This window comes from Oryx dammah, unplaced genomic scaffold, assembly GCF_014754425.2.
Source record: "Oryx dammah isolate SB20612 unplaced genomic scaffold, SCBI_Odam_1.1 HiC_scaffold_2, whole genome shotgun sequence".
In the NCBI taxonomy this organism is placed as follows: Eukaryota; Metazoa; Chordata; class Mammalia; order Artiodactyla; family Bovidae; genus Oryx; species Oryx dammah.
The window spans coordinates 98,705-121,115 of NW_024070186.1; the positions used below are offsets into that span (position 1 = coordinate 98,705).

Genomic DNA, 22,411 nt, shown 5'->3' on the forward strand with positions numbered 1-22,411 from the left:
CCCTCCACTCATTTCTGGTTTTGCTCTAACTGTGGACCTGAAAAATACTTACAAAGTAGAATAGACAGGACTGGGTAACCAATGGGACACGGAAAAGCTAAGGGATGATAAGTAATCAGGAAGATTTTCCCAGGCTTCTGGGCAGCTAACTCAATAGATGCTACTGTCATTTTCTGAGAGGCAAAGAGAAAGAACCTGGACCTGAATATTTCAGATGTCTGCAACCTCCCTAACAAAATCCGGCTACTCCAAAAGCTCCTCTCTGTTTCGGCTTGCATATCCCTTTAACTGAAGCTTCCCTGGTGGCTCAGAGGTAAGGAATCCGCCTGCAATGCGGGAGCCCTGGGTCCGATCCTTGGGTCGGGAAGACCCCTGGAGAAGGGAACGACCTACCCACTCCAGTACGCTGGCCTGCAGAACCCCACCCACCCCTTTAACGGCCTCCATGCAGCGGGCTGACTGCTTCAGCCGGCAAACCACTAAGGAGACTCTTCTCGCCAGAGGGAGCCCTTGCGCTCGACCTCGAAGATGGGCGGTGGGCCCAGTACACCGGAAGCTTTTCCCTCCCTAAAGTCCCCGCCCCTCAAGGTGTCATGCTGGCTCCGCCCCCTAAGCCCCACGGCGGGGGGCCGAAAAGCGCCCGACCGCAGACTCCGCCCCGCGGGAAACGGCCGCGGCCGCGCGAAGGCGCAGTCCCCGCGAGATCGCGTCAGGCGACCCCGCCCGGGGGGCGGGGCTTCGCCTACGCCGGGGCGGGCTGCCGCGTCACGCGACCGCCGGCCAATGGGCGCGCGCGGCGGAGAGTTTGAACGCGGACGGCGGCGCGACCCGAGGTCTGAGGCTGGGGTCCCGGAGGTTCCGACGCGCGCGGCTGGGCCGTCCCGCGCAGCCTGGAGTGAGCAGAGCGACAGCTGCGGCGGAAGCCGTGGCCCAGGTACCGTTCCGGGCGTCCCGCGAGAGGCGGGCCTGCGGGCCTCTCGCCCGCCAGCCCCGGCTGCCTTCTCCGGGGAGGGGCCGCGGCTTTCCGGCCCCAGGGTCGTCGTGCCGCGCCCCCCGCCGCGGGCTCTCCCGGTCCCTCTAGTTCGGCGGCCGGAAGCTCGGGCCTGGGGCCGGCCCGGCCGGCGCCCCTCTCCGGGTTCCTCCTCTGTTCAGTGGGGCCTGAACCTCCCGGCCTCGCGGAGATCGGGAGGCGAAGCGTTCGCGGGATTTGAAGCCCAGGCTCGAGCGGAAGGGCCCGCAGGCCGGCAGCCTGAGCTAGTGGCGTCCTTCGCTTTGGCCGCTTCTCCCTCTGGAGAAGCCGCACTGGCCGGTCTTCCCGGCCGCCCAGCGGCAGGGGCGACGAGTGGAGAGCTCCCGCCCTGGTTCTTTGGAATCCAGACCCCTAAACCCGAGTCCAGGGCGGCCCTATCCTGACTTCTCCAGCCCTGCTGGCCGCCACACCCCCTCTTAAGACCGTCGGCCCAGGCGGGAAGGAAAGCTCTGACGGGGCTCATCTCCTTTTTAATTTTAAGTTGACTTAATGTACGAACGAAAGTTTTTTAAGATAGACTATGCTTTTAAAATAGCTAAGCCAACTTGCTTAGTTGCCTAATTTGTCTGGCTCGCAAACATTTCCAGGTTTGAACTAAAGAAACTTCCTTGTGGTAGGTAGGGTGTTTTATACATCCCACTTAATGTCAGTGCTTTAAAAATAGTAGTTGTCTTGGCTGTCCTGGAAACATCCCAGTATATATATCTGTATTGGCAGAAAAAATATTTAAATGAAATCTACAGTATCTGTATTTAAGAGCCCAAAGGAAAATAAGGAACGCCTGGAGAAAATACTCAAGAAAATAGTCATGTAAGGTTCAGGAAAACATTTGACAAACTCAGAGGAGATGAAGATGAGCTTTGTAGTGAAAACTTATGTATATAGATTGCCATAGGAAACTAGAATTTTTTTTTTTTGTAATTTTAAGATCTGCAAAGTACAATTAAGGACAAAAGGTGTTCATGCAAAGTAGTCTGTATTTAGTAGCATAATGCTGATGCCATCATAGTGCCTAGTATATAGTAAGCCCCCAGTATTTGTTACAGAATTAAGAAGTGACATATTACAGAGTCTTTAGGTTGGAAATCTTATTGATTAAACCTTTCCTATAGAGTACCTGAGGAGGATAAAATTGTGCCACAAATATTGAGTAAAGTCTCTCAGTTGTGTCCGACTCTTTGTGACCCCATGGACTGCAGCCCACCAGGCTCCTCAGTCCATGGGATTCTCCAGGCAAGAATACTGGAGTGGGTTGCTATTTCCTTCTCCAGGGGATCTTCCGGACCCAGGGATCGAACCCGGGTCTCCCACATTGGAGGCAGACGCTTTAACCTCTGAGCCACCAGGGAAGTTGCCACAAATATTAATGTAATTTAAAAGCTGCAAAATGTAGGTTATTACCAGATTAGCTATCTACTTTGGGCTGATTCTGCAGTTACAAAGGCTCTAATCATTTTTTATGTACAGCCTGTGTTTTCAATTTTGTTTTATATTTGATACCACCCCTTCAAAAATTAAATAATTTCTGTTATTTTTAAAGTCCTAGAGCAGAAGATGGCCAAGGAGAGGTGCCTCAAAAAGTCTTTTCAAGATAGTCTTGAAGACATAAAGAAACAAATAAAAGAGAAAAGGAGTAAAAATTTGACAGAGATTAAACGAAAGTCTTTGATCATTGCGCCATGCCAAGCAACCAGTAAGAGACTCTCATGCTTCCTGTACATCACTCTCTAAGATTAGGGTTAATTACTGATAAGAAAATTTTTGTTTTCTTTTAGCCAACACTTCCAAAGTGCTAAACTATGAAGACAACAACAGAATGTTAGCCTTAGCTTTGGAAAATGAAAAGTCCAAATTGAAAGAAGCCCACGATGTCATCTTAAAGCTGAGGAGAGAATGTTACTTCCTCAGCTATCAACTGTACACACTGAAAAATAAACTTATGTCACAACAGACAGAAGAACCTGCTCAGGTATTTTCATCGGGAAGGCTGGATTTCTTAGGAAGGAAATGTTAAAGCCTTAAATTAGCAATTTAGATCAATTGTATTTTTTAAATTAATTATACTGATAGCTCTGTTATTAGTGAATCTTTTCTCAGTGCTCTAGCCCCGTAGTTGTGTGTGGCCAGTTAAGAATGCTTCAAGCATACTGGTGATACTCCTATAACTTGCTTCCGAAAGAGTGTAGCAAGACAAGGTAATAAAAGAAATAGTTTAGCCTCTTGCATGGCCAGACCCTTTGAATGGTCAGCAAAGTGAGTCAAAGGGAGGGCAAGTAAGCTGAAGGTCTGGAAGTGGTAGTGGAAGCAGAGTAGAGCAGAAGTTTTAATCAGTGCTGTTAGTCTTAGCTTTTCTATGTAGTTTTGCTACACCAGTGGGGTTATTTAAGGACTGCCTTAATTGGGGAGATGAGAAGTAGGTAACTACTTTATGGAGAATCATTTTTACCTACTAGTTGGCTAAGTTAGGACAGTTCAATTCAGTCGCTCAGTCGTGTCCGACTCTTTGCAACCCCATGAACCGCAGCATGCCAGGCCTCCCTGTCCATCACCAACTGCCAGAGTCTACCCAAACCCATGTCCATCGAGTCAGTGATGCCATCCAACCATCTCATCCTCTGTCGTCCCCTTCTCTTGCCCTCAATCTTTCCCAGCATCAGGGTCTTTTCCATTGAGTCAATTCTTCACATCAGGTGGCCAGAGTATGGGAGTTTAGCTTCAGCATCAGTCCCTCCCTGATTTCCTTCAGGACAACTATACATTAACTGCTAAACAAGAAATATCTTGAACATTTTGCTGTCAGCTTTTTAATGTGATTCTGTTTGTGTCCAGGGATGTTTAGAAAGGCCAGCTAAAACAACACATGGAGAAAGTTTGGTTTAGGATCTTCTCTGGGTCAGTCTCTCCTCATTTTCCTAAAGGCCACTGCCAGGGAAACTCCGTGGGGCAGAGAAAGGAGTCAGGTGGAAACACTTAGGTGTCCGTCTGTTTGCCATACCAGTGAAGACAGCTGTGCTGGCACCTAGGGCCGCAGAGGCCAGAGCCTAGTGCTTAGGATGGGGGGTGGGCTCAAGAGAGGAGTTAAGTCCTCTCTCCACCTAGAGGAGGGGTCAGTGAAAGGGTTCTTGCTTCCCTGCAACTAAGGTGATTCCATGTCTGTTCTGTGTATAATACATAAAATGTATACACACACATGCAATATAGGCATTGTAGTGTGATAGAGAATCACCTATAAAGATTAGTTTTTTTTTTTTCTTTTTAACCTTTGTGTAAGGGTTAGATTATTAAAAAAAATTTTTTTTCCCTCAAAATGTAATCTTTCCTAATTTTTTTTCTTGTTTGGTCAACTGGTGAGGAAAAACATTTCTCCAAAGACATTTGAATCTTCCTCTTCCCTTTTCAGATTTTTGCTGAAATCACACAGCGTAGTGTCGAGTGAATATTCAATAAGATAATCATAAAAACTGGTGAAAAAATTCTTTTATTATAGACCTTTTGACATCGATCAATGATTTTTTAGTAATAGAAGACAGCGTTAGTTGCTAGGTGAGAGTATTCTCAGCGTTTAAAACGTCGGTCTGTTTTCTGCCACACGTTCAATGGACCACTTGCTCTCAACCGTCGTCTACTTGTGCGTCCTGTTTATCAAGTCAATTTGTAGTGATAGAGAAGCTTAAGGTGCTTTAATAAGAATGTTTTTATTTCTTGACTGCCAGTAATTATCTTGCCTTCTAAGGATTAATCTGAAAATACCAATAGCGTGTCTTAGGTTTTATTATGGATCTTGTAAAATTTTATATCTCTCTGTAAATATCCTCCTTCATTTACCTTCAGTAATGCTAGCTTTAGAACATTAGCTGTATTGATAATCAACTCAAAACTTTTTTTATTAACAGGATTTAACTTCCAGTTTTATTTCTGATGAACAGTTTCAACCTATTCATTATAATGTCTGTATATTGTCTGTCCAACAAATTTCATAGAACAACTGCACTGCATTGGAATGACTTTTAAGGAATCAGACTGAGCCTCTTGTTTCCCTGACACACATCTGTTTATACACATCTGCCTGCGTCTACACTGTCTCTCCTTTTCCTTCTGGTGCCATTGGCCGAAGTGTCTGCTCCCGTCCAAGGCCAGTACCTCCCTGTGTGATCCGATTCTCTTCTCTTCTTCTCCTCTAGGACTTTGCTCCTGAAAGTTTGCACTCTCATCCAGCATTTATCTCCCTCTACCCAGTTGTTCCAGTTAATGTACAAATGTGCTGTAGTATCTCTCTCACCGTAAGAGGAAAAGAAAATAAATGGAGCCTCTCCTGATCTCATTCTGCTCTCTCCTCATTTCTCTGCTTCCATTCACAGGAGAACTTTTCCAAAGAGAACAGAGCACTTACTGTCTTCCCTTCCTCAGCTTCCATTCACATTTGAACTCCGTGTCAGACTTTCATCCCCACATTCTGTTGTCACTGCATATCTGGCGCACCAACGCCTCTGTCACCAAAGTCAGTAACCGGTCACTCTGCTTTCTTGTCGGCCTGGAAGGACTGCTGCGGTACAGGGATGGCTCTGCTGGAAGTACTTCGCTGTCAGCTTTCTTACCATCATCATCTCCTGGTTCACCTTTCTGACTGTTCCGTGTATGTCTCTCTTGCTGGCTTCTTCTTTACTCCTAAACATCAGTTGCCCTAGACCCATTCTATCCTGTCCCATAGCTTTAAATATTGTCTGCCTGCTGGTGACTTGCAAGTTTGTAGCTCAAGATCTACACACACACAGTTATAACTTGATATATTCACTTAAGTATTATAAAGAATCTCAAACATACTTTGTACAAAGTATAAACTCTACTTTTTCCCCCTCCCAAAGATACTGTGGACTTCTGCCGCCTTCTGTAAGTCTCACTCAGCTCAATAAGGCAGCCCAGCTGCTTGCTCAAGTTAGAGCCACAAGAAGCTTCCCTCTCGCTCACTGTCCCTACCTCCACCCCTATTCAGTGTGAGCACACTTTGTTACCCCAAAACCTTCTAGGCTGACGCTTCACACTGTAGGATGCAGCCCAGGTGGCCATGTCTTGACTGACTGATGCCTTCTCAGCTGCCTATGCCTTTGGCTCCTTTCAGTCTGTGTTTCACATAGTGGTCTGATTGATCTTTTTAAAACTTAGATCATTTTACTTCCCTGCTTAATATTTAAATGACTCCTCGGGGTGTGTCACGGGCCCCCCTCCCCCGAGCCCCATCCGAAGCCAACCAGCTGGGGCCAGAACAGCAGGCCTCCCTTTAGGTGGGCAGCTGCCTTGGGGTCCACGCCCGACCTGTGTCACCCACCAAGAGACTGGTCTTTTTCTGGGAAAAAAAAAAAAGACCTTTCATCACACTTAGACTAAATGCCAAACTCACGGCCCTCAGGCCCCCCGCGTCGTCTGGCCCCGTGTGCCCACCTCCTCCTGGTCTTTGCTGTGACTGTCCCAGCCCCACTGGCCGGCTTTCCTAAACACAGCAAGGGTTTTCCTACATCATGACTTGTATTTTCTGTTCCCAGTGCTTCTCCTTCAAGTGGCTGGCTCTTTGCATTTCTTCAGATTTCAGGTGAAAGTCATCCCATCTAAAAAGCCCTCCAGGCATCAGTTGCTCTGCCATTTCACCCTGAGTAAATATTTCTTGCATCGCATTTATGACTGCTAGCTTTTTCACACTTTCTCTCCCTATGCTAGATCGTAAGCTCTAAGAGGGTAGTGCGTACTCTGTTTCCTAGATATGGACTCAGCTCCCAGAACAGTCCCTGGGACCCTCTCGTAAGTACCTATTGTTAGACAAATGGATGCTTAGTTGTGAATATTTTGGTTGTAAGTGTTTTCTTTGTTTTAATACATTAACAGAACCTAGAATTACGTCCCTCTGGAATGGACTCCAAAAGTGGAATGGACTCCAATAATGACAGCAGCTCCAGAGATTTATTTGTGAAGCATTTACCGTTAGTATCAAATTCATTATTATTAATACCAGTAAATATTTAACTGTGATCCATTTGTGAAAGGAAATTAGCATCATACTGACTCATGTATTTGAAGTCTGATACTCTCTCAGAATGTATTTAAGAAAATTTGATACGTTGAAATTCTGTCCTGTATAGCCACACCAAAGCTTTCTATTTAGTTACTTTTTGATGTCTAGGGATAAGAAACTTCTCTTGAAGCTTCATTTGTATTTTTCTTGTATCGTGTTTTTATTCTAAGAATTGGAGATTCGAATGTTGGTTATTTTGCCAGTAACACAAATAGTCTGGTTTAGAAAAGAAATCGAATAAACTACCATAGTTAACAAATCGTCACACTGACTTGTTTATCCAGTTCGTTCTGAAATACCATCAGACCTCATATACTCCTTCTCTTGAATTAGGGTACTTTATTTGTTTGCTTATGAATTACTGAAATAAAATTAGATTAGTCAAACGCACAGATCTCAGCGTGCAGTGAGTTGGGCTAATATATCCACCTGTGACCTGAAGCCTGGGTTAGAGTGCAGAACACTGCCATTGCTCTGGCCAGGATTCCTCAGCTGAGCACTGCTGACTGTCTGGACTGGATCATTCTTGGTTGTGGGCGTGGTCCTAAGCACTGTGGGCATTTAGCAGCATCCTCGGCCTCTACCCACCAAATGCCAGTAGCAACCCCCTCTAATAGTTGTAAGAACCAAAGGGGTGTCTAGACGTTGCCAGATATTCTGAGGACCCAGGGGAGAGTGGGCAGGTTAACTGTCCCCAGGTGAGAGCTCCTGTCATAAACCATTCCTTCATGCCCTTTTTGAGTTTGTGCCTTTGTGCCCCTCTCCTGACAGAAGTAATCACTAATTGATTTCTGTCCCCATATTAATTTTAATCATGAGTAGTTTTTAAACTGTTGAATATTAAGATCGGATGCAGTATTTATGTGATGGCCAAAAAGTAAGATGAGGTAATTGAGTTTTTATAAGATTTCTAGAATTGTTATTGATGGGTTGCTATTACTCTGTTTCCACAACTTGTACTTAAGTTTTGACGTCTAGAGGGGTAAATTCTTATAGAAAAAAAGAATAAAATTAAATGAAATGGCCGTATTAAAGCATAAAAATGGAAATTTCATATTCCATGAACCAAAGGGACAAAATTCTTTAAAGAAAATGAACAGTGTGAATTCAGAGGAGTCAGTAGGTAAATGCCACAAAAGTATGTTGTACCAAGGAAAATCACAGCTTGGCTAATGATACAGTAGGCTCCAGAAGAGTCACCTAACTGAATTTCTTTTAATGTAGTTTATACGTCAATCTGATTGGCTGTTCCTCCGGTAAACTGAAATGATGAGTTAGGGAAAGTGTTCAGGAAAAACTGTTCAATTTGATGTGTTCCTCCTAGGGGGAGTTGAATATCAGTCATAACAAATCTGCTTCCATGTCATCATCATAAGTGTTTTTTGGTTTCCTTTGATACAGAACAGATATACTGATATAGAATGGAATTATGAAATGTTACTAAAAGAAAAAAATCTTTGTAGAAAATCTTAAATTCTTTTATTGCATAATTGTTTTAAGTTTTTTTTTTATTGGTACTTTCTAAGGCAAGTTCTTGAGGATGCTGACTGTCCAGGACAAAAAGAATCATTCCAAGTAGAAGGTAATTCAAATGAAAATCTAAAAATACTGTTAAGGCACAATGAGATCTTTGAGAACAAGTAGCAATTAAATTTCTCTAATTTTTGTTTTTTTACCTTTTAAAATCTGCTCATCTGGTATTCTGCTCAAAGCAAATATCTATCTATTTTACACAGAATAACGAGTTTTAAAATCCATGCATCTTTATTTTTCCAAATCTGTAGTCAGAAACCTTGGTTACAACTGTGGCTGCAGTTTACTGAGCCTACTATGTGTTACACTCTGTTGGGCACTTAACATACATTTTCTTACTTAACCCTTGTAACAACCTTGGAATATATAGGTACAGACAGTCAAAAGGAAGTAAATAGTAAGCTCCCCAGATTTTTATTTATTTAGAGTAAATGGAAAACTACAGAAAGAATCTTCATTAGTTCCATTTTTAACTTTGAATTCTAACATTCTTAATTTAAATTTCCATAAATTGAACCTGTTTTTCTCATTTATTTTTTTAATTCTCAGAGCTAGTACCTAGTATTTCTCAAGACAGACCAGGATTTGATTTGGATTCAAGTGAAGATAAGTCAACTGATATTGTCTTACCTAGAACTATATCTCTCCGTCGTGGTTTAAAGAAATACATGAACAGTCCATGTCAGGCTAGTGCTGTGGACGATTTTGGAATCAGTCATTTGTCAGAGGACTCTCTGGAACTAGAAAAGATTAGATTTGTAGGCCCGCCAGTAAGCACACGGATACCTGAAAATGTAGAACAAAGTGTGTGTCGGTACAACAGGAGTCAAATTTACTTATCACCAAGGCTGATTCACCCAGGACGACCTGCCAAAACAAAGAAAGACGCTTATGACTATAAATCACAACAAACTAAAAGTAAGCACAGAGGTGCCAAAGAAAGAAAAGGAAAAGAGAAAGCTAACAAAAGGGGAAAATCAAAATCTGTATCAAAGTATAAAGGGAGCAGAAGTGAAAATAAAACTGTTTCCCAAAAAAACTTGAGTGAAGTTGTCACCTCCTGTGATGCTTACAATTTTAATCTGGAAGAGGGTGTTCACCTTACTCCTTTCCGGCAAAAAGTGTGCAATGAGGCCACAAGAGAAGAAAGCGACAGTGAACCTGAAGTGAGCATCTGTGAGTCAAGCTGCTCAGGAGATGATTCTGGTGACCTCTATGTTCCCACATGCAAGTCCAGTCCAGATCTCAGCAGCGGATCAGCCACGAGTCCTGTCCCCAGGCCTCGGCCTAAACGAGCACTGAGACGTGGGAGCTCTGAGACAACGGAGACGCCTCCTGGTAAGTGATTTACTTGTTTGCCTGCACTCTTGATGTTTATGATAAATGATCACTCCTGGTACTTACATACTAGCATTTACCATCTGCTTCTCTGGAGGAGGTTATAGACTTAGCATCTGTCTCTTTGGGGAAAATTAAATAGTGGGGGACTGGAGGTGCAAACCACAGTGTGTTGCTTTGACATACTTTAAGCTAATTTAAGTCCTCTTTAAGAACAAACAGTACTTGTCATGGAGAAAGTGTTTTTACTTTCAGTAAATGAAACCTTCCAAAGCAAGGAAAGTTGTGGAGTTAGGTTGAATTAAAATGCCTATTATGCACTCCCCCGAAACATCCCCCTGAAAATGAAACTGAAATTAAATCCAGCGACCTGTTATTTTAATGACTTTGCTTTATCGTCAACTTGACAGGATCCAGAATTTAAAATAATTTTCTATTTAGTGAAGGTGGCCCAATAAGACCAAGAAAACCTTTTCCTCCATTCCTTAGTAGTATAAGACGTGTAAAACATCTAAAAACTGTGACTTAGAAAATCTTTCTTTTTATTGGTTAGATCAGAAAGTAGCCCAGCTATTGACAATACAGCCTGCTGCTGCCCACAGAGATTCTTATCTGGGAACTGTATTAATAGTTACTGTGCGAACATAAACAGGCAAGTTTTATCATTCTCAAAATGCTGTTGTGCTAGGTCATTTGATCCCCATAACAGCACTCTTAGGATTGTTGTGATGGTGTTAGTCAATTGTATCTGACTCTTTGTGACCCTGTGAATTGTAGCCCACCAGACTCCTCTATCCATGGGACTCTCCAGGCAAGAATACAAAGTGGGTTGCCTTCCCTTCTCCAAGGGATCTTCCCTATGGAGGGATCCAACCCAGGTCTCCCACACTGCAGGCGGATTCTTTACTGTCTGAGCCACCAAGGAAGCCTCTAGTTAGGTGGTGAAAAGTCAAAGTCGCTCAGTCGTGTCTGACTCTTTGTGACCCCATGGACTATACAGCCCAGGGAGTTCTCCAGGCCAGAATACTGGAGTGGGTAGCTGTTCCCCTCTCCAGGGGATCTTCCCAACCCAGGGATTGAACCCAGGTTTCCTGCACTGCAGGCAGATGCTTTACCAGCTCAGCCACCAGGGAAGCCCAGTTAGGTGGTTCAGTTCAAGCTCAGTGGTATCCAACTCTTTGCGACCCCATGGACTGTAGCACACCAGGCCTCCTTGTTCATCACCAACTCCTGGAGTTTACTCAAACTCATGTCTGTTGAGTCTGTGATGCCATCCAACTATCTCATCCTCTGTTGTCCCCTTCTCCACCTTCAGTCTTTCCCAGCATCAGGGTCTTTTCCAGTGAGTCAGTTCTTCGCATCAGGTGGCCAAAGTATTGGAGCTTCAGTCTCAGCCTGTCCTTCCATTGAAGATTCAGGGTTGATCTCCTTTAGGATGGACTGGTTGGATGTCCTTGCAGTCCAAGGGACTCTGAACAGTCTTCTCCAACACCACAGTTCAAAAGCATCAATTCTTCTGCACTCAGCTTTCTTTATAGTCCAACTCTCACATCCATACGTGGCCACAGGAAAAACCATAGCCTTGACTAGATGGACCTTTGTTGGCAAAGTAATGTCTCTGCTTTTTAATAGGCTGTCTAGGTTGGTCATAACTTTTCTTCCAAGGAGTAAGCGTCTTTTAATTTCATGGCTGCAGTCGCCATCTGCAGTGATTTTGGAGCCCAAAAAAATAAAGTCTGACAATGTGTCCACTGTTTCCCCATTGGTAGCATGCAGATATCTCTTTTAAGAAGTATGCTGTAACAATTTTAGAGTAAATCAAACAAGATTGGCCGAATGTTGATAATTATTGAAGCTGGGTAAATGGGGGCTCATACTGTTGTCTCCATCTTTGTGTATGTAAATTTTCATAAGTTTTTAAAGGAACAAAAGCACTGATGTTACTCAGTTTGGTCCCCAGACCTTCAGCATCACCTGGAAACGTCTTAGAAAAGCAGAATCTGATGCCAAACCCCACATCCTTGAATCATAATCTGTAACTTTTTAACAAATTTCCTGGAAGATTGATATACGGGTAAAAGTTTTAGAAGCTTTATTCCAGAACATAGCAACTGACCTGATGTTGTTTAACCATAGTTTCCAAACCAAAAGTTAGAATAATTAGCATAATACAATTTGTTTATGTAGAGACAAGAAAGGCAGAATATCTCAAACCCAGGTAGCCTGAACAATGGTCATTAAACATAAAATCACTTTACAGTTGAAGTTCAGTTTTTCCTGGGAAAGCGTTTGCTTTTTAAAGCACTTTTAAGAGGTTCTTTGCCTTGTAGGGTCTTCCTGTGGGCTGGGTACCTGTCTCCCAGTATAGATGAAGCTCCAGGTAGAATAACTTGGGTGTTTCCGACAGGAAACCTTTGGGTAACTGTTTAGTCTTGCAGCCTTACTAGGGCATGTGCGTGCTCGGTCGTGTTCAGCTCTGGCCCCGGGGACTGGAGCCCGCCAGTCTTCCCTGTCCTGGGATTCTCCCGGCAGGAATACTGCAGTGGGTTGCCGTTTCTTCCTCCGGGGGATCGAATCCACATCTCCCACCTTGGCAGGTGGATTCTTTACTCCTGGCACCAGCTGGAAAGCTTTACTAGAGGGAACCCCGTTTCTCCTGGTTTACACAGAGACCATGACTTAGAATTCTGTTTTATTTAGTATTTGGTTGGCCAAAAAGTTCACTTGGGTTTTTCCCTTAACGCTGTGTGGAGAATAGAATGCACTTAAGTGGCTTTCTGAGACTGTAAGAAGTCAGTTGATGATAACCTTTGGAATTAAAAGGGATAGAGACCTGGATAATTCTAAAGAATAAGGTGTGACCAAGTGAAGTTTCATAGTTGAAACTAATTCATTGTGCCCCAGCTATGATGGAAGAATTTTCTTTTTTTCTTTAAATTTTTAAGAATTTTTAGTAAGCTATTGTTTTAGTAAATTCTTCACAGCCACAGTAACTATTTCAGTGTCACACCGAGAGGAAAAGATGAACAAGTTTTCTAAACCCTATATTATAAACGGCTGGGTTTTGTGTACTTAAATGTTTTTTACTGAAACATACTTGCTTTACAGTCTTGTACGGGTTTCTGCCACACATCAGCATGAATCACCCACAGGTGTGCACATGGCCCCCTCGCGTTCGCACCTGTCAGCCCACCCCACCTGCTAGGTTGCGGAGAGCACTGGCGCGGCGCTCTGTCCACATGTGCTGACGTGCGTCTCCCTGCCGCTCTCAGCTCCTCCCACACCGCCCACAAGGGTGTTCTCTAGGTCTGTCTCCATCGCTGCCCCGCAAATAAGTTCACCAGTACCAACCTTCTAGATTCCATACACATGTGTAAGTATACAATATCTTTCTTACGTCACTCTGTACACTAGGCTCTAAGTTCAACCACACCATTAACTGACTCAAATGTGTCCTATTTTAAGGCTTAGTAACTTTCAATGGTATCAGTCAGTTCAGTCGCTCAGTCGTGTCCGACTCTTTGCAACCCCATGAATCGCAGCACGCCAGGCCTCCCTGTCCATCACCAGCTCCCAGGGTTCACTCAGACTCACATCCATCGAGTCCATGATGCCATCCAGCCCTCTCATCCTCTGTCGTCCCCTTCTTCTCCTGCCCCCAATGCCTCCCAGCATCAGAGTCTTTTCCAATGAGTCAACTCTTCGCATGAGGTGGCCAAAGTACTGGAGCTTCAGCTTTAGCATCATTCCCTCCAAAGAAATCCCAGGGCTGATCTCCTTCAGCATGGACTGGTTGGATCTCCTTGCAGTCCAAGGGACTCTCAAGAGTCTTCTCCAACACCACAGTTCAAAGGCATCAATTCTTCGGCGCTCAGCCTTCTTCACAGTCCAACTCTCACATCCATACATGACCACTGGAAAAACCATAGCCTTGACTAGACGGACCTTAGTCGGCAAAGTAATGTCTCTGCTTTTTAATATGCTGTCTAATTGGTCATAACTTTCCTTAAGAGTCTTTTAATTTCATGGCTGCAGTCACCATCTGCAGTGATTTTGGAGCCCCCAAAGATAAAGTCTGACATTGTTTCCCCATCTATTTCCATGAAGTGATGGGACCAGAGGCCGTGATCTTTGTTTTCTGAATGTTGAGCTTTAAGCCAACTTTTTCACTCTCCTCTTTCACTCTCATCAAGAGGCTTTTTAGTTCCTCCGCACTTTCTGCCATAAGGGTGGTGTCATCTGCATATCTGAGGTGATTGATATTTCTCCTGGCAGTCTTGATTCCAGCTTGTGCTTCTTCCAGTCCAGCGTTTCTCATGATGTACTCTGCATAGAAGTTAAATAAGCAGGGTGACAATATACAGCCTTGACGTACTCCTTTTCCTATTTGGAATCAGTCTGTTCCATGTCCAGTTCCAACTGTTGCTTCCTGACCTGCATATAGGTTTCTCAAGAGACAGGTCAGGTGGTCTGGTATTCCCATCTCTTTCAGAATTTTCCACAGTTTATTGTGATCCACACAGTCAAAGGCTTTGGCATAGCCAGTAAAGCAGAAATAGATGTTTTTCTGGAACTCTCTTGCTTTTTCCATGATCCAGCAGGTGTTGGCAATTTGATCTCTGGTTCCTTTGCCTTTTCTAAAACCAGGTTGAACATCTGGAAGTTCAGGGTTCATGTGTTGCTGAAGCCTGGCTTGGAGAATTTTGAGCATTACTTTACTAGCGTGTGAGATGAGTGCAATTGTGCGGTAGTGTGAGCATTCTTTGGCATTGCCTTTCTTTGTGATTGGAGTGAAAACTGACCTTTTCCAGTCCTGTGGCCACTGCTGAGTTTTCCAAATTTGCTGGCATGTTGAGTGCAGCACTTTCACAGCGTCATCTTGTACCACAGTTTCTGTATCCATTCATCTGTTGATGAACATCTAGGCTGCTTCCGTGTCCCGGCCACTGCAAAAAGTGCTGCGGGGAACCCTGGGGTGCATGCATCTCTTTCCCAGTCCTGGTTTTCTCAGGGTGGAGCCCACTAGTGGGATTGCTGGATCATGTGGTAGCTCTAGTCCTAGTTTTTAAAGCAAGCTCCGTACTGCTCTTTGTATGTGGCTGTGTCCGTTTACATTCCCAACAGTGCAAGAGGGTTCCCTTTTCTCCACATCTCTGCAGAATGTATTGGTTGTAGGCTTTTCAATGGCAGCCTGCCTGCCTGGTGTGCGGCGATGCCGCGCTCTGCTCGCGAGCCCGTTGAGCGTCCTCTCACGCGTTTGCTGACCATCTCTTCATGTCGTCTTCAGAGGAAAGTCTGTTGAGGTCTTCTGTTTTTCTGGTGCTGAGCTGTGTGAGCTGCTTGTATATTTTGCAGATTAATCCTTTGTCAGTTTTGTTTGCAATTATTTTTTCTCATTCTGAGGGTTGTCTCTTAATCTTGTTTATCGTTTCCGTTGCTCTGCCCTTCAGAGGGCTTCCCTGGTGGCTCAGCTGGTAAAGAATCTGCCTGCAGTACAGGACCTGGGTTGGGAAGATCCCCTGGAGAAGGGAATGGTTACCGACTCCAGCACTCTGGCCTGGAGAACTCCATGGGGTCACAAAGAGTCGGACACAACTGAGTGACTCACTTTGCTGTGCAAAAGCTTTTACGTTTCATTAAGTCCCATTTGTTTACTTTTCTTTTTATTTCCATTACTCTGGGAAGTGGATCACAGAGGATCTTGCTGTGGTGTATGTCGAGTGTACTGCCTATATTTTCCTCTAAGAGCTTTATAGTTTGTGGCCTTATATTTAAATCTTTAATGTATTTTGAGTTTATTTCATTTGTATGGTATTAGAAGGGCTTCCCTGGTGGCTCAGACAAAAGAAGCTGCCTGCAAGCTGAGAGACCTGCATTTGATCCCTGTGTCAGGGGGATCCTCTGGAGACGGAAATGGCAATCCACTCCAGTATTCTTGCCTGGAGAATCCCATGGACAGATGGTATTAGAAAGTGTTCCAGTTTCATTCTTTTACATGTAGCTGTCCCGTTTTCCCAGCACCACTTGTTGAAGAGGCTCTTTTCTCTATTGTGTATTCTTGCCTCCTTTGTCAAAAAAAGGTACCCATGGGTGTGTAGGTTTGACTGAACTGAACTGACTGACCATATTGGCTTGTTGACTGTAGTTTTGTAGTATAGTCTGAAGTCAGGAAGGTTGATTCTTCCAGCTCCATTCTTCTTTCTCAAGATGCTTTGGCTATTTGGGGACTTTTGTGTTTCCATAAAAATTATGAAATTTTTTGTTCTGTGAAAATACAAATGGTAGTTCAGTTCAGTCACTCAGTTGTGTCCAACTCTTTGCGACCCCATGAATCGCAGCACGCCAGGCCTCCCTGTCCATCACCAGCTCCCGGAGTTCACTCAGACTCGCGTCCATCGAGTCCTTGATGCCATCCAGCCATCTCATCCTCGGTCGTCCCCTTCTCCTCCTGCCCCCAATCCCTCCCAGCATCAGAGTCTTTTCCAATGAGTCAGCTCTTCGCATGAGGTGGCCAAAGTACTGGAGCTTCAGCTTTAGCATCATTCCTTCCAAAGAAATCCCAGGGCTGATCTCCTTCAGAATGGACTGGTTGGATCTCCTTGCAGTCCAAGGGACTCTCAAGAGTCTTCTCCAACACCACAGTTCAGAAGCATCAAATTCTTCGGCGCTCAGCCTTCTTCACAGTCCAACTCTCACATCCATACATGACTACTGGAAAAACCATAGCCTTGACTAGACGGACCTTAGTCAGCAAAGTAATGTCTCTGCTTTTGAATATACTATCTAGGTGGGTCATAACTTTTCTTCCAAGGACTAAGCGTCTTCTAATTTCATGGCTGCGGTCACCATCTGCAGTGATTTTGGAGCCCAAAAAAATAAAGTCTGACACTGTTTCCACTGTTTCCCCATCTATTTCCCATGAAGCGATGGGACCAGATGCCATGATCTTCGTTTTCTGAATGTTGAGCTTGAAGCCAACTTTTTCACTCTCCTCTTTCACTTTCATCAGGAGGCTTTTTAGCTCCTCTTCACTTTCTACCATAAGGGTGGTGTCATCTGCATATCTGAGGTTATTGATATTTCTCCCAGCAATCTTGATTCCAGCTTGTGCTTCTTCCAGCCCAGCGTTTCTCATGATGCACTCTGCATAGAAGTTAAATAAGCAGGATGACAATATACAGCCTTGACATACTCCTTTTCCTATTTGGAACCAGTCTGTTGTTCCATGTCCAGTTCTAACTGTTGCTTCCTGACCTGCATACAGGTTTCTCAAGAGACAGGTGAGGTGGTCTGGTATTCCCATCTCTTTCAGAATTTTCCACAGTTTATTGTGATCCACACACTCAAAGGCTTTGGCATAGCCAATAAAGCAGAAATAGATGTTTTTCTGGAACTCTCTTGCTTTTTTGATGATCCAGCGGGTGTTGGCAATTTGATCTCTGGTTCCTCTGCCTTTTCTAAAACCAGGTTGAACATCTGGAAGTTCAGGGCTCATGTATTGCTGAAGCCTGGCTTGGAGAATTTTGAGCATTACTTTAGTAGCGTGTGAGATGAGTGCAATTGTGTGGTAGTTTGAGCACTTTGGCACTGCCTTTCTTTGGGATTGGAATGAAAACTGACCTTTTCCAGTCCTGTGGCCACTGCTGAGTTTTCCAAATTTGCTGGCATATTGAGTGCAGCACTTTCACAGCATCATCTTCCAGGATTTGAAACAGCTCAACTGGGATTCCATCACCTCTACTAGCGTAGTTCGTAGTGATGCTTTCTAAGGCCCACTTGACTTCACATTCCAGGATGTCTGGCTCTAGATGAGTGATCACACCATCGTGATTATCCAGGTCGTGAGGATCTTTTTTGTAGAGTTCTTCTGTGTATTCTTGCCACCTTTTCTTAATATCTTCTGCTTCTGTTAGGTCCATACCATTTCTGTCCTTGATCGAGCCCATCTTTGCATGAAATGTTTCCTTGGTATCTCTAATTTTCTTGAAGAGATCTCTAGTCTTTCCCAGTCTGTTGTTTTCCTCTATTTCTTTGCATTGATTGCTGAAGAAGGCTTTCTTATCTCTTCTTGCTATTCTTTAGAACTCTGCATTCAGATGCTTATATCTTTCCTTTTCTCCTTTGTCTTTCACTTCTCTTCTTTTCAATGAGGATGATCCCTGTCTCCTGTACAATGTCACGAACCTCCACCCATAGTTCATCAGGCACTCTATCTATCAGAGCTAGTCCTGTAAGTCTATTTCTCACTTCCACTGTATAATCATAATGGATTTGATTTAGGTCATACCTGAATGGTCTAGTGGTTTTCCCTACTTTCCTCAATTTGAGTCTAAATTTGGCAATAAGGAGTTCATGATCTGAGCCACAGTCAGCTCCTGGTCTTGTTTTTGTTGACTGTATAGAGCTTCTCCATCTTTGGCTGCAAAGAATATGATCAATCTGATTTCAGTGTTGACCATCTGGTGATGTCCATGTGTAGAGTCTTCTCTTGTGTTGTTGGAAGAGGGTGTTTGCTATGACCAGTGCATTTTCTTGGCAAAACTCATTTAGTCTTTGCCCTGCTTCATTTCGCATTCCAAGGCCAAGTTTGCCTGTTACTCCAGGTGTTTCTTGACTCCCTACTTTTGCATTTCAGTCCCCTATGAAAAGGACATCTTTTTTGGGTGTTAGTTCTAAAAGGTCTTGTAGGTCTTCAGAGGACCGTTCAACTTCAGCTTCTTCAGTGCTCCTGGCTGGGGCAGAGACTTGGATCACTGTGGGCAGCATAGTCATTTTTCACAATATTGTTCTTCTAATCCGAGAACATGGGGTATCTCTCCATTTGTTTGTGCCATCTTTGATTTCATTCATCAGTGTTTTATAGTTTTTTGCATAACAGGACTTTCGTTTCCTTAGGTAGGTTTATTCCTCGGTATTGTTTTTGTTGCAGTGGTGAATGGAATTGTTTCCTTAATTTCTCTTTCTGATTTTTCATTGTTAGTGTGTATGAATACAAGGGATCTCTGTGCTAGTTTTTTATCCTGCAACTTTCTATATTCATTGATTAGCTCTAGTAATTTTATGGTGGAATCTTTAGGGTTTTCCATGTATAGTATCATCTCACTGCAAATAGAGTTTTACTTCTTTCCTGATTTGGGTTTGTTTCTTTTTCCTCTCTGATTGCTGTGGCCAGAACTTCCAAAAGTATGTTGAATAATCATGGCGAGAATGGGCAGCCTGTCTCGTTCCCGATATTAGAGGAAATGCTGTCAGTTTCTCACTGTTGAGAATAATGTTTGCTGTGGGTTTGTTGCATATGGCGTTTATTATGCTGAGGTGTGTTCCTTCTCAGCCTGCTTTCTGGAGAGTTTTTTACCGTACATAGGTTGCCATTTCTTCCTCCAGGAGCTCTTCTCCACCCAGGGATTGAAACCACGTCTCCTGCATTACAGGGGCCACCGGGAAGCCCTGATCCTTTCAAAGTATTGCTGGATTCTGTTTGCTAGAATTTTGTGGAGGATTTTCGCATCTGTGTTCATCAGTGATATTGGCCTGTGGTTTTCTTTTTCTATGGTATCTTTGTCTGATCTTGGTGTCAGGGTGAGGATGGCCTTGTAGAAAGAGTTTGGGAGTTTTCCTTCCTCTGCAGATTTTGGATGCATTGAAGGTGTGTGATCGCATGGCTTCAGTCCCTGTGTCTGTCTGTTTTTTGGAACCGTCCTCAATAAAACTTGTTTTTGTAGGTGCACTGCCTGAAACTCACCAGTCACCTCATTTTAGCCTGAAGGATATCACGAATGTCCCTTTGTATCCTGTGATGAAAACCAGAAAGCTCTCTCTTTCTCCAAAGAAGAACGTCGAAAGCCCACCAGCGTCTTTACGTAAACGCCGGTGCACCGCCGCTGTCGTGAACTATAAGGAACCCACGCTGGCTTCGTAAGTATTCGGCTTGTGGGAATTCACTTTTAACGACACACCTGGGAGAGTAAGGTTACAGAGCTTCATGAAAGGGTGAGCCTTCCTGGAAATAAACCACCCTGATGAGAGACTGAAGTGAGAGTGTTGACAATGGCAGGATCTGCAGTAGACTGAAGAGTAAGCTAGGACTGGGGCACTTGTCGTCACGCTTAAGAGTTCTCTTTGCTCTTACAGGAAACTGAGGAGAGGGGACCCTTTCACAGATTTGTGTTTCTTGAATTCGCCTATTTTCAAGCAGAAAAAAGATTCCAGACACTGTTCTAAAAAAAAAACGTGAAGCAAGTACAATGAAGCCTGTGCTAGATGCTATTGAAATTCATCCTACACCCGATTCTGTGGCGCCAAGAGGGAGTCTGTAAAAGTATTCAGATGGTTGGACTATTGCTGTAGAATATTCTCTTGACAAGACTAGAGATCATGAATGTCTTCAAAACTGTGCTTCAGAAGTGATGTGTCTTCTTAAACCTTTGATACATTTGGTTTATTTTTCTTGTAGCTATAAATAACTGGACTTGAAGCACTTATCAGAGTTTAGATTTTTTTATATTGCCTAAAATTTAATTGATGTATCTTATACCAACATTGGGAAATTAGTCATGTTTCTTCAAATTAAGATGTTTTCATTATAAGGCATCTTTTTTGAATGAATTTTTGAAGACAGACTAAAGATCTTTTGAAACTCTTTGTACAGTGTTTGAATAAAATGAACCCTTGTCATTCACAGCAGAGTATGCCCTAAGCTGTTTGTGGGTTCCTTATACCATCGCTGTATTTTATTTTTTCAGACAAAATGTGTATGAGATGGTGATTAGAGAACTGGAGGTTGGTCAGGCTCAGAGACTGGGCAAGCGACTGCCTCTAAACCCACAGCACTACATGCCTGTTGTTGGAAGCGATGCGTTAGCAAAGCCACAAATCATTGTGTCATGGCCTGTCAGAATAGTGCCTTGTTTAGTCAGAAATGCCAAATGCTAAATGTGTGAAAGCCAAGGCCTTTTTTGTCCATTTGATAAAATTCCTAAGTCCATGGCTGAGGGGCACTCCAGTGGCAGAAGTGACGTGTGCTCAAACCAGCAGCCGTGAACTGACTCGAGTCAGGGCCTCAGGTGATGTGAAGCCAGTTTGCAACCCAGCCAACCTGGGACCCCGATGTGGAGAGTAGACGGCGGCCCGAGCTGGAGCGGGTCTGGCCTGGCTTAACTGCTCCAGCCTGCCCGGGGAGGACCAGCTGGCCTGGGGACTCCGCCTCTGCCAGTAAATCCTGCTGTGACTTCATTTCCTCAAGGTTCCTAATTAAAGAACAGAATCCACCTTTCAAGAAAAAAGTAAATTCAATGAGAGTTCAGTTCTGAGAGTTTGAAGCTCATACTTTTATATATGTGTATACATTTTGATTCGTGTTTAGAGAGCAATAAAGTTTGTATGAGACAGTGCGCTTGTTCTTTCCACTCTTTAAATACAGACGCATCCTGTCTCTCTGGTCGTCTCTGCCTCCAGCCGCCACTGCTCTCACCCTCCCTGGACGTTTCTCCCCCAAAGCTTGGCTTTCCCGTGGTCATCGCCGGTCACAGTGCCATCCTCGCGAGTCTCTTCTCTTTCCTCTTCTCACGGGAGCCTCCCTGTCCCAGCAGCTGCCTCTTCAGCCCTGACCTCGCGCTCTCTACTGCACCTCCACGCCCGCCTGCGCTCCGTGTGAGTCAGCCCAGGCTTGCCTGCCCCCGATGGAGTCACGGGCTCACGTGCCCTACCCTGCCATCACAGTCTTCTGTCTCCAGTTTGTTCATTCAGCTACCGCCCTTCCACTTGCTGTTTGAATCCATTCAGACTCTCGGATGGCTGGCCGAGGGTTCAGCACCGTTGTTCAAGCTTCGCTTCCCAATCACAGCTGCTGCATCGCAAGTGCTCAGTAGCCACAGGGGCCTCGTGGCTGCCACCCTGGGGGCCACGCAGAGATGGCCCATTCCTGCCGCTCCGGAAAGTCCTGCTGGGCTGACGGCTCTTCTAGGCCAGCAGTGTGCAGCCTGCAGGTCCAGGTATAACTCGTTTCTCTCTTAGTAATAAAAATGCATTCAGTGAAAAGGAATGTTTTATAAAGTATATTTTTCTTTAAATCAGAAATTACTGTTTTTAACACAGTCTGCTTTTGCATGGTCTGCAAGGTAAAGATGCTTTTTTGTCTTTAAATCAGAACCTTGCTATTAATTTATTTGATCCCGTAAGCTTGCAAAGTCTAAAATATTTACTCTCCAGCCCTTTACCCCCAAAGCTTGCCAACTCCTGCTCTTCTCCACTGACTGCCTTTACTATTGATTACTTCATGGATCTTTCTCTTCTGACATTTTTTGATCTACCTTTATCCTCACCTTCCCTTCATCTCCAGACTCGACTATTCTGAGTTTGGTGGTTTCATTTACTTCTGGCCCTGTGGGGTCTCCGTTGCCGCACGCAGACTTTCCCTCGTCTCTCTCCTCTCTGGTGCGGCGCACGGGCAT

General features: G+C 44.2%; 1 protein-coding gene across 1 annotated transcript; it reads left to right on the forward strand.

The window, feature by feature from the left end:
- The first annotated feature begins 749 nt into the window (after positions 1 to 749).
- Positions 750 to 21,951, forward strand: SGO1 (shugoshin 1). The gene is made up of 8 exons (XM_040263344.1): positions 750 to 934; positions 2,571 to 2,723; positions 2,806 to 2,999; positions 6,905 to 6,999; positions 8,618 to 8,673; positions 9,174 to 9,962; positions 19,685 to 19,877; positions 20,094 to 21,951. The coding sequence occupies exons 1-8, from the start codon at positions 784 to 786 to the stop codon at positions 20,194 to 20,196; spliced, it is 1,734 nt and encodes a 577-aa protein (XP_040119278.1). The 5' UTR covers positions 750 to 783; the 3' UTR covers positions 20,197 to 21,951.
- Positions 21,952 to 22,411: the final 460 nt, after the last annotated feature.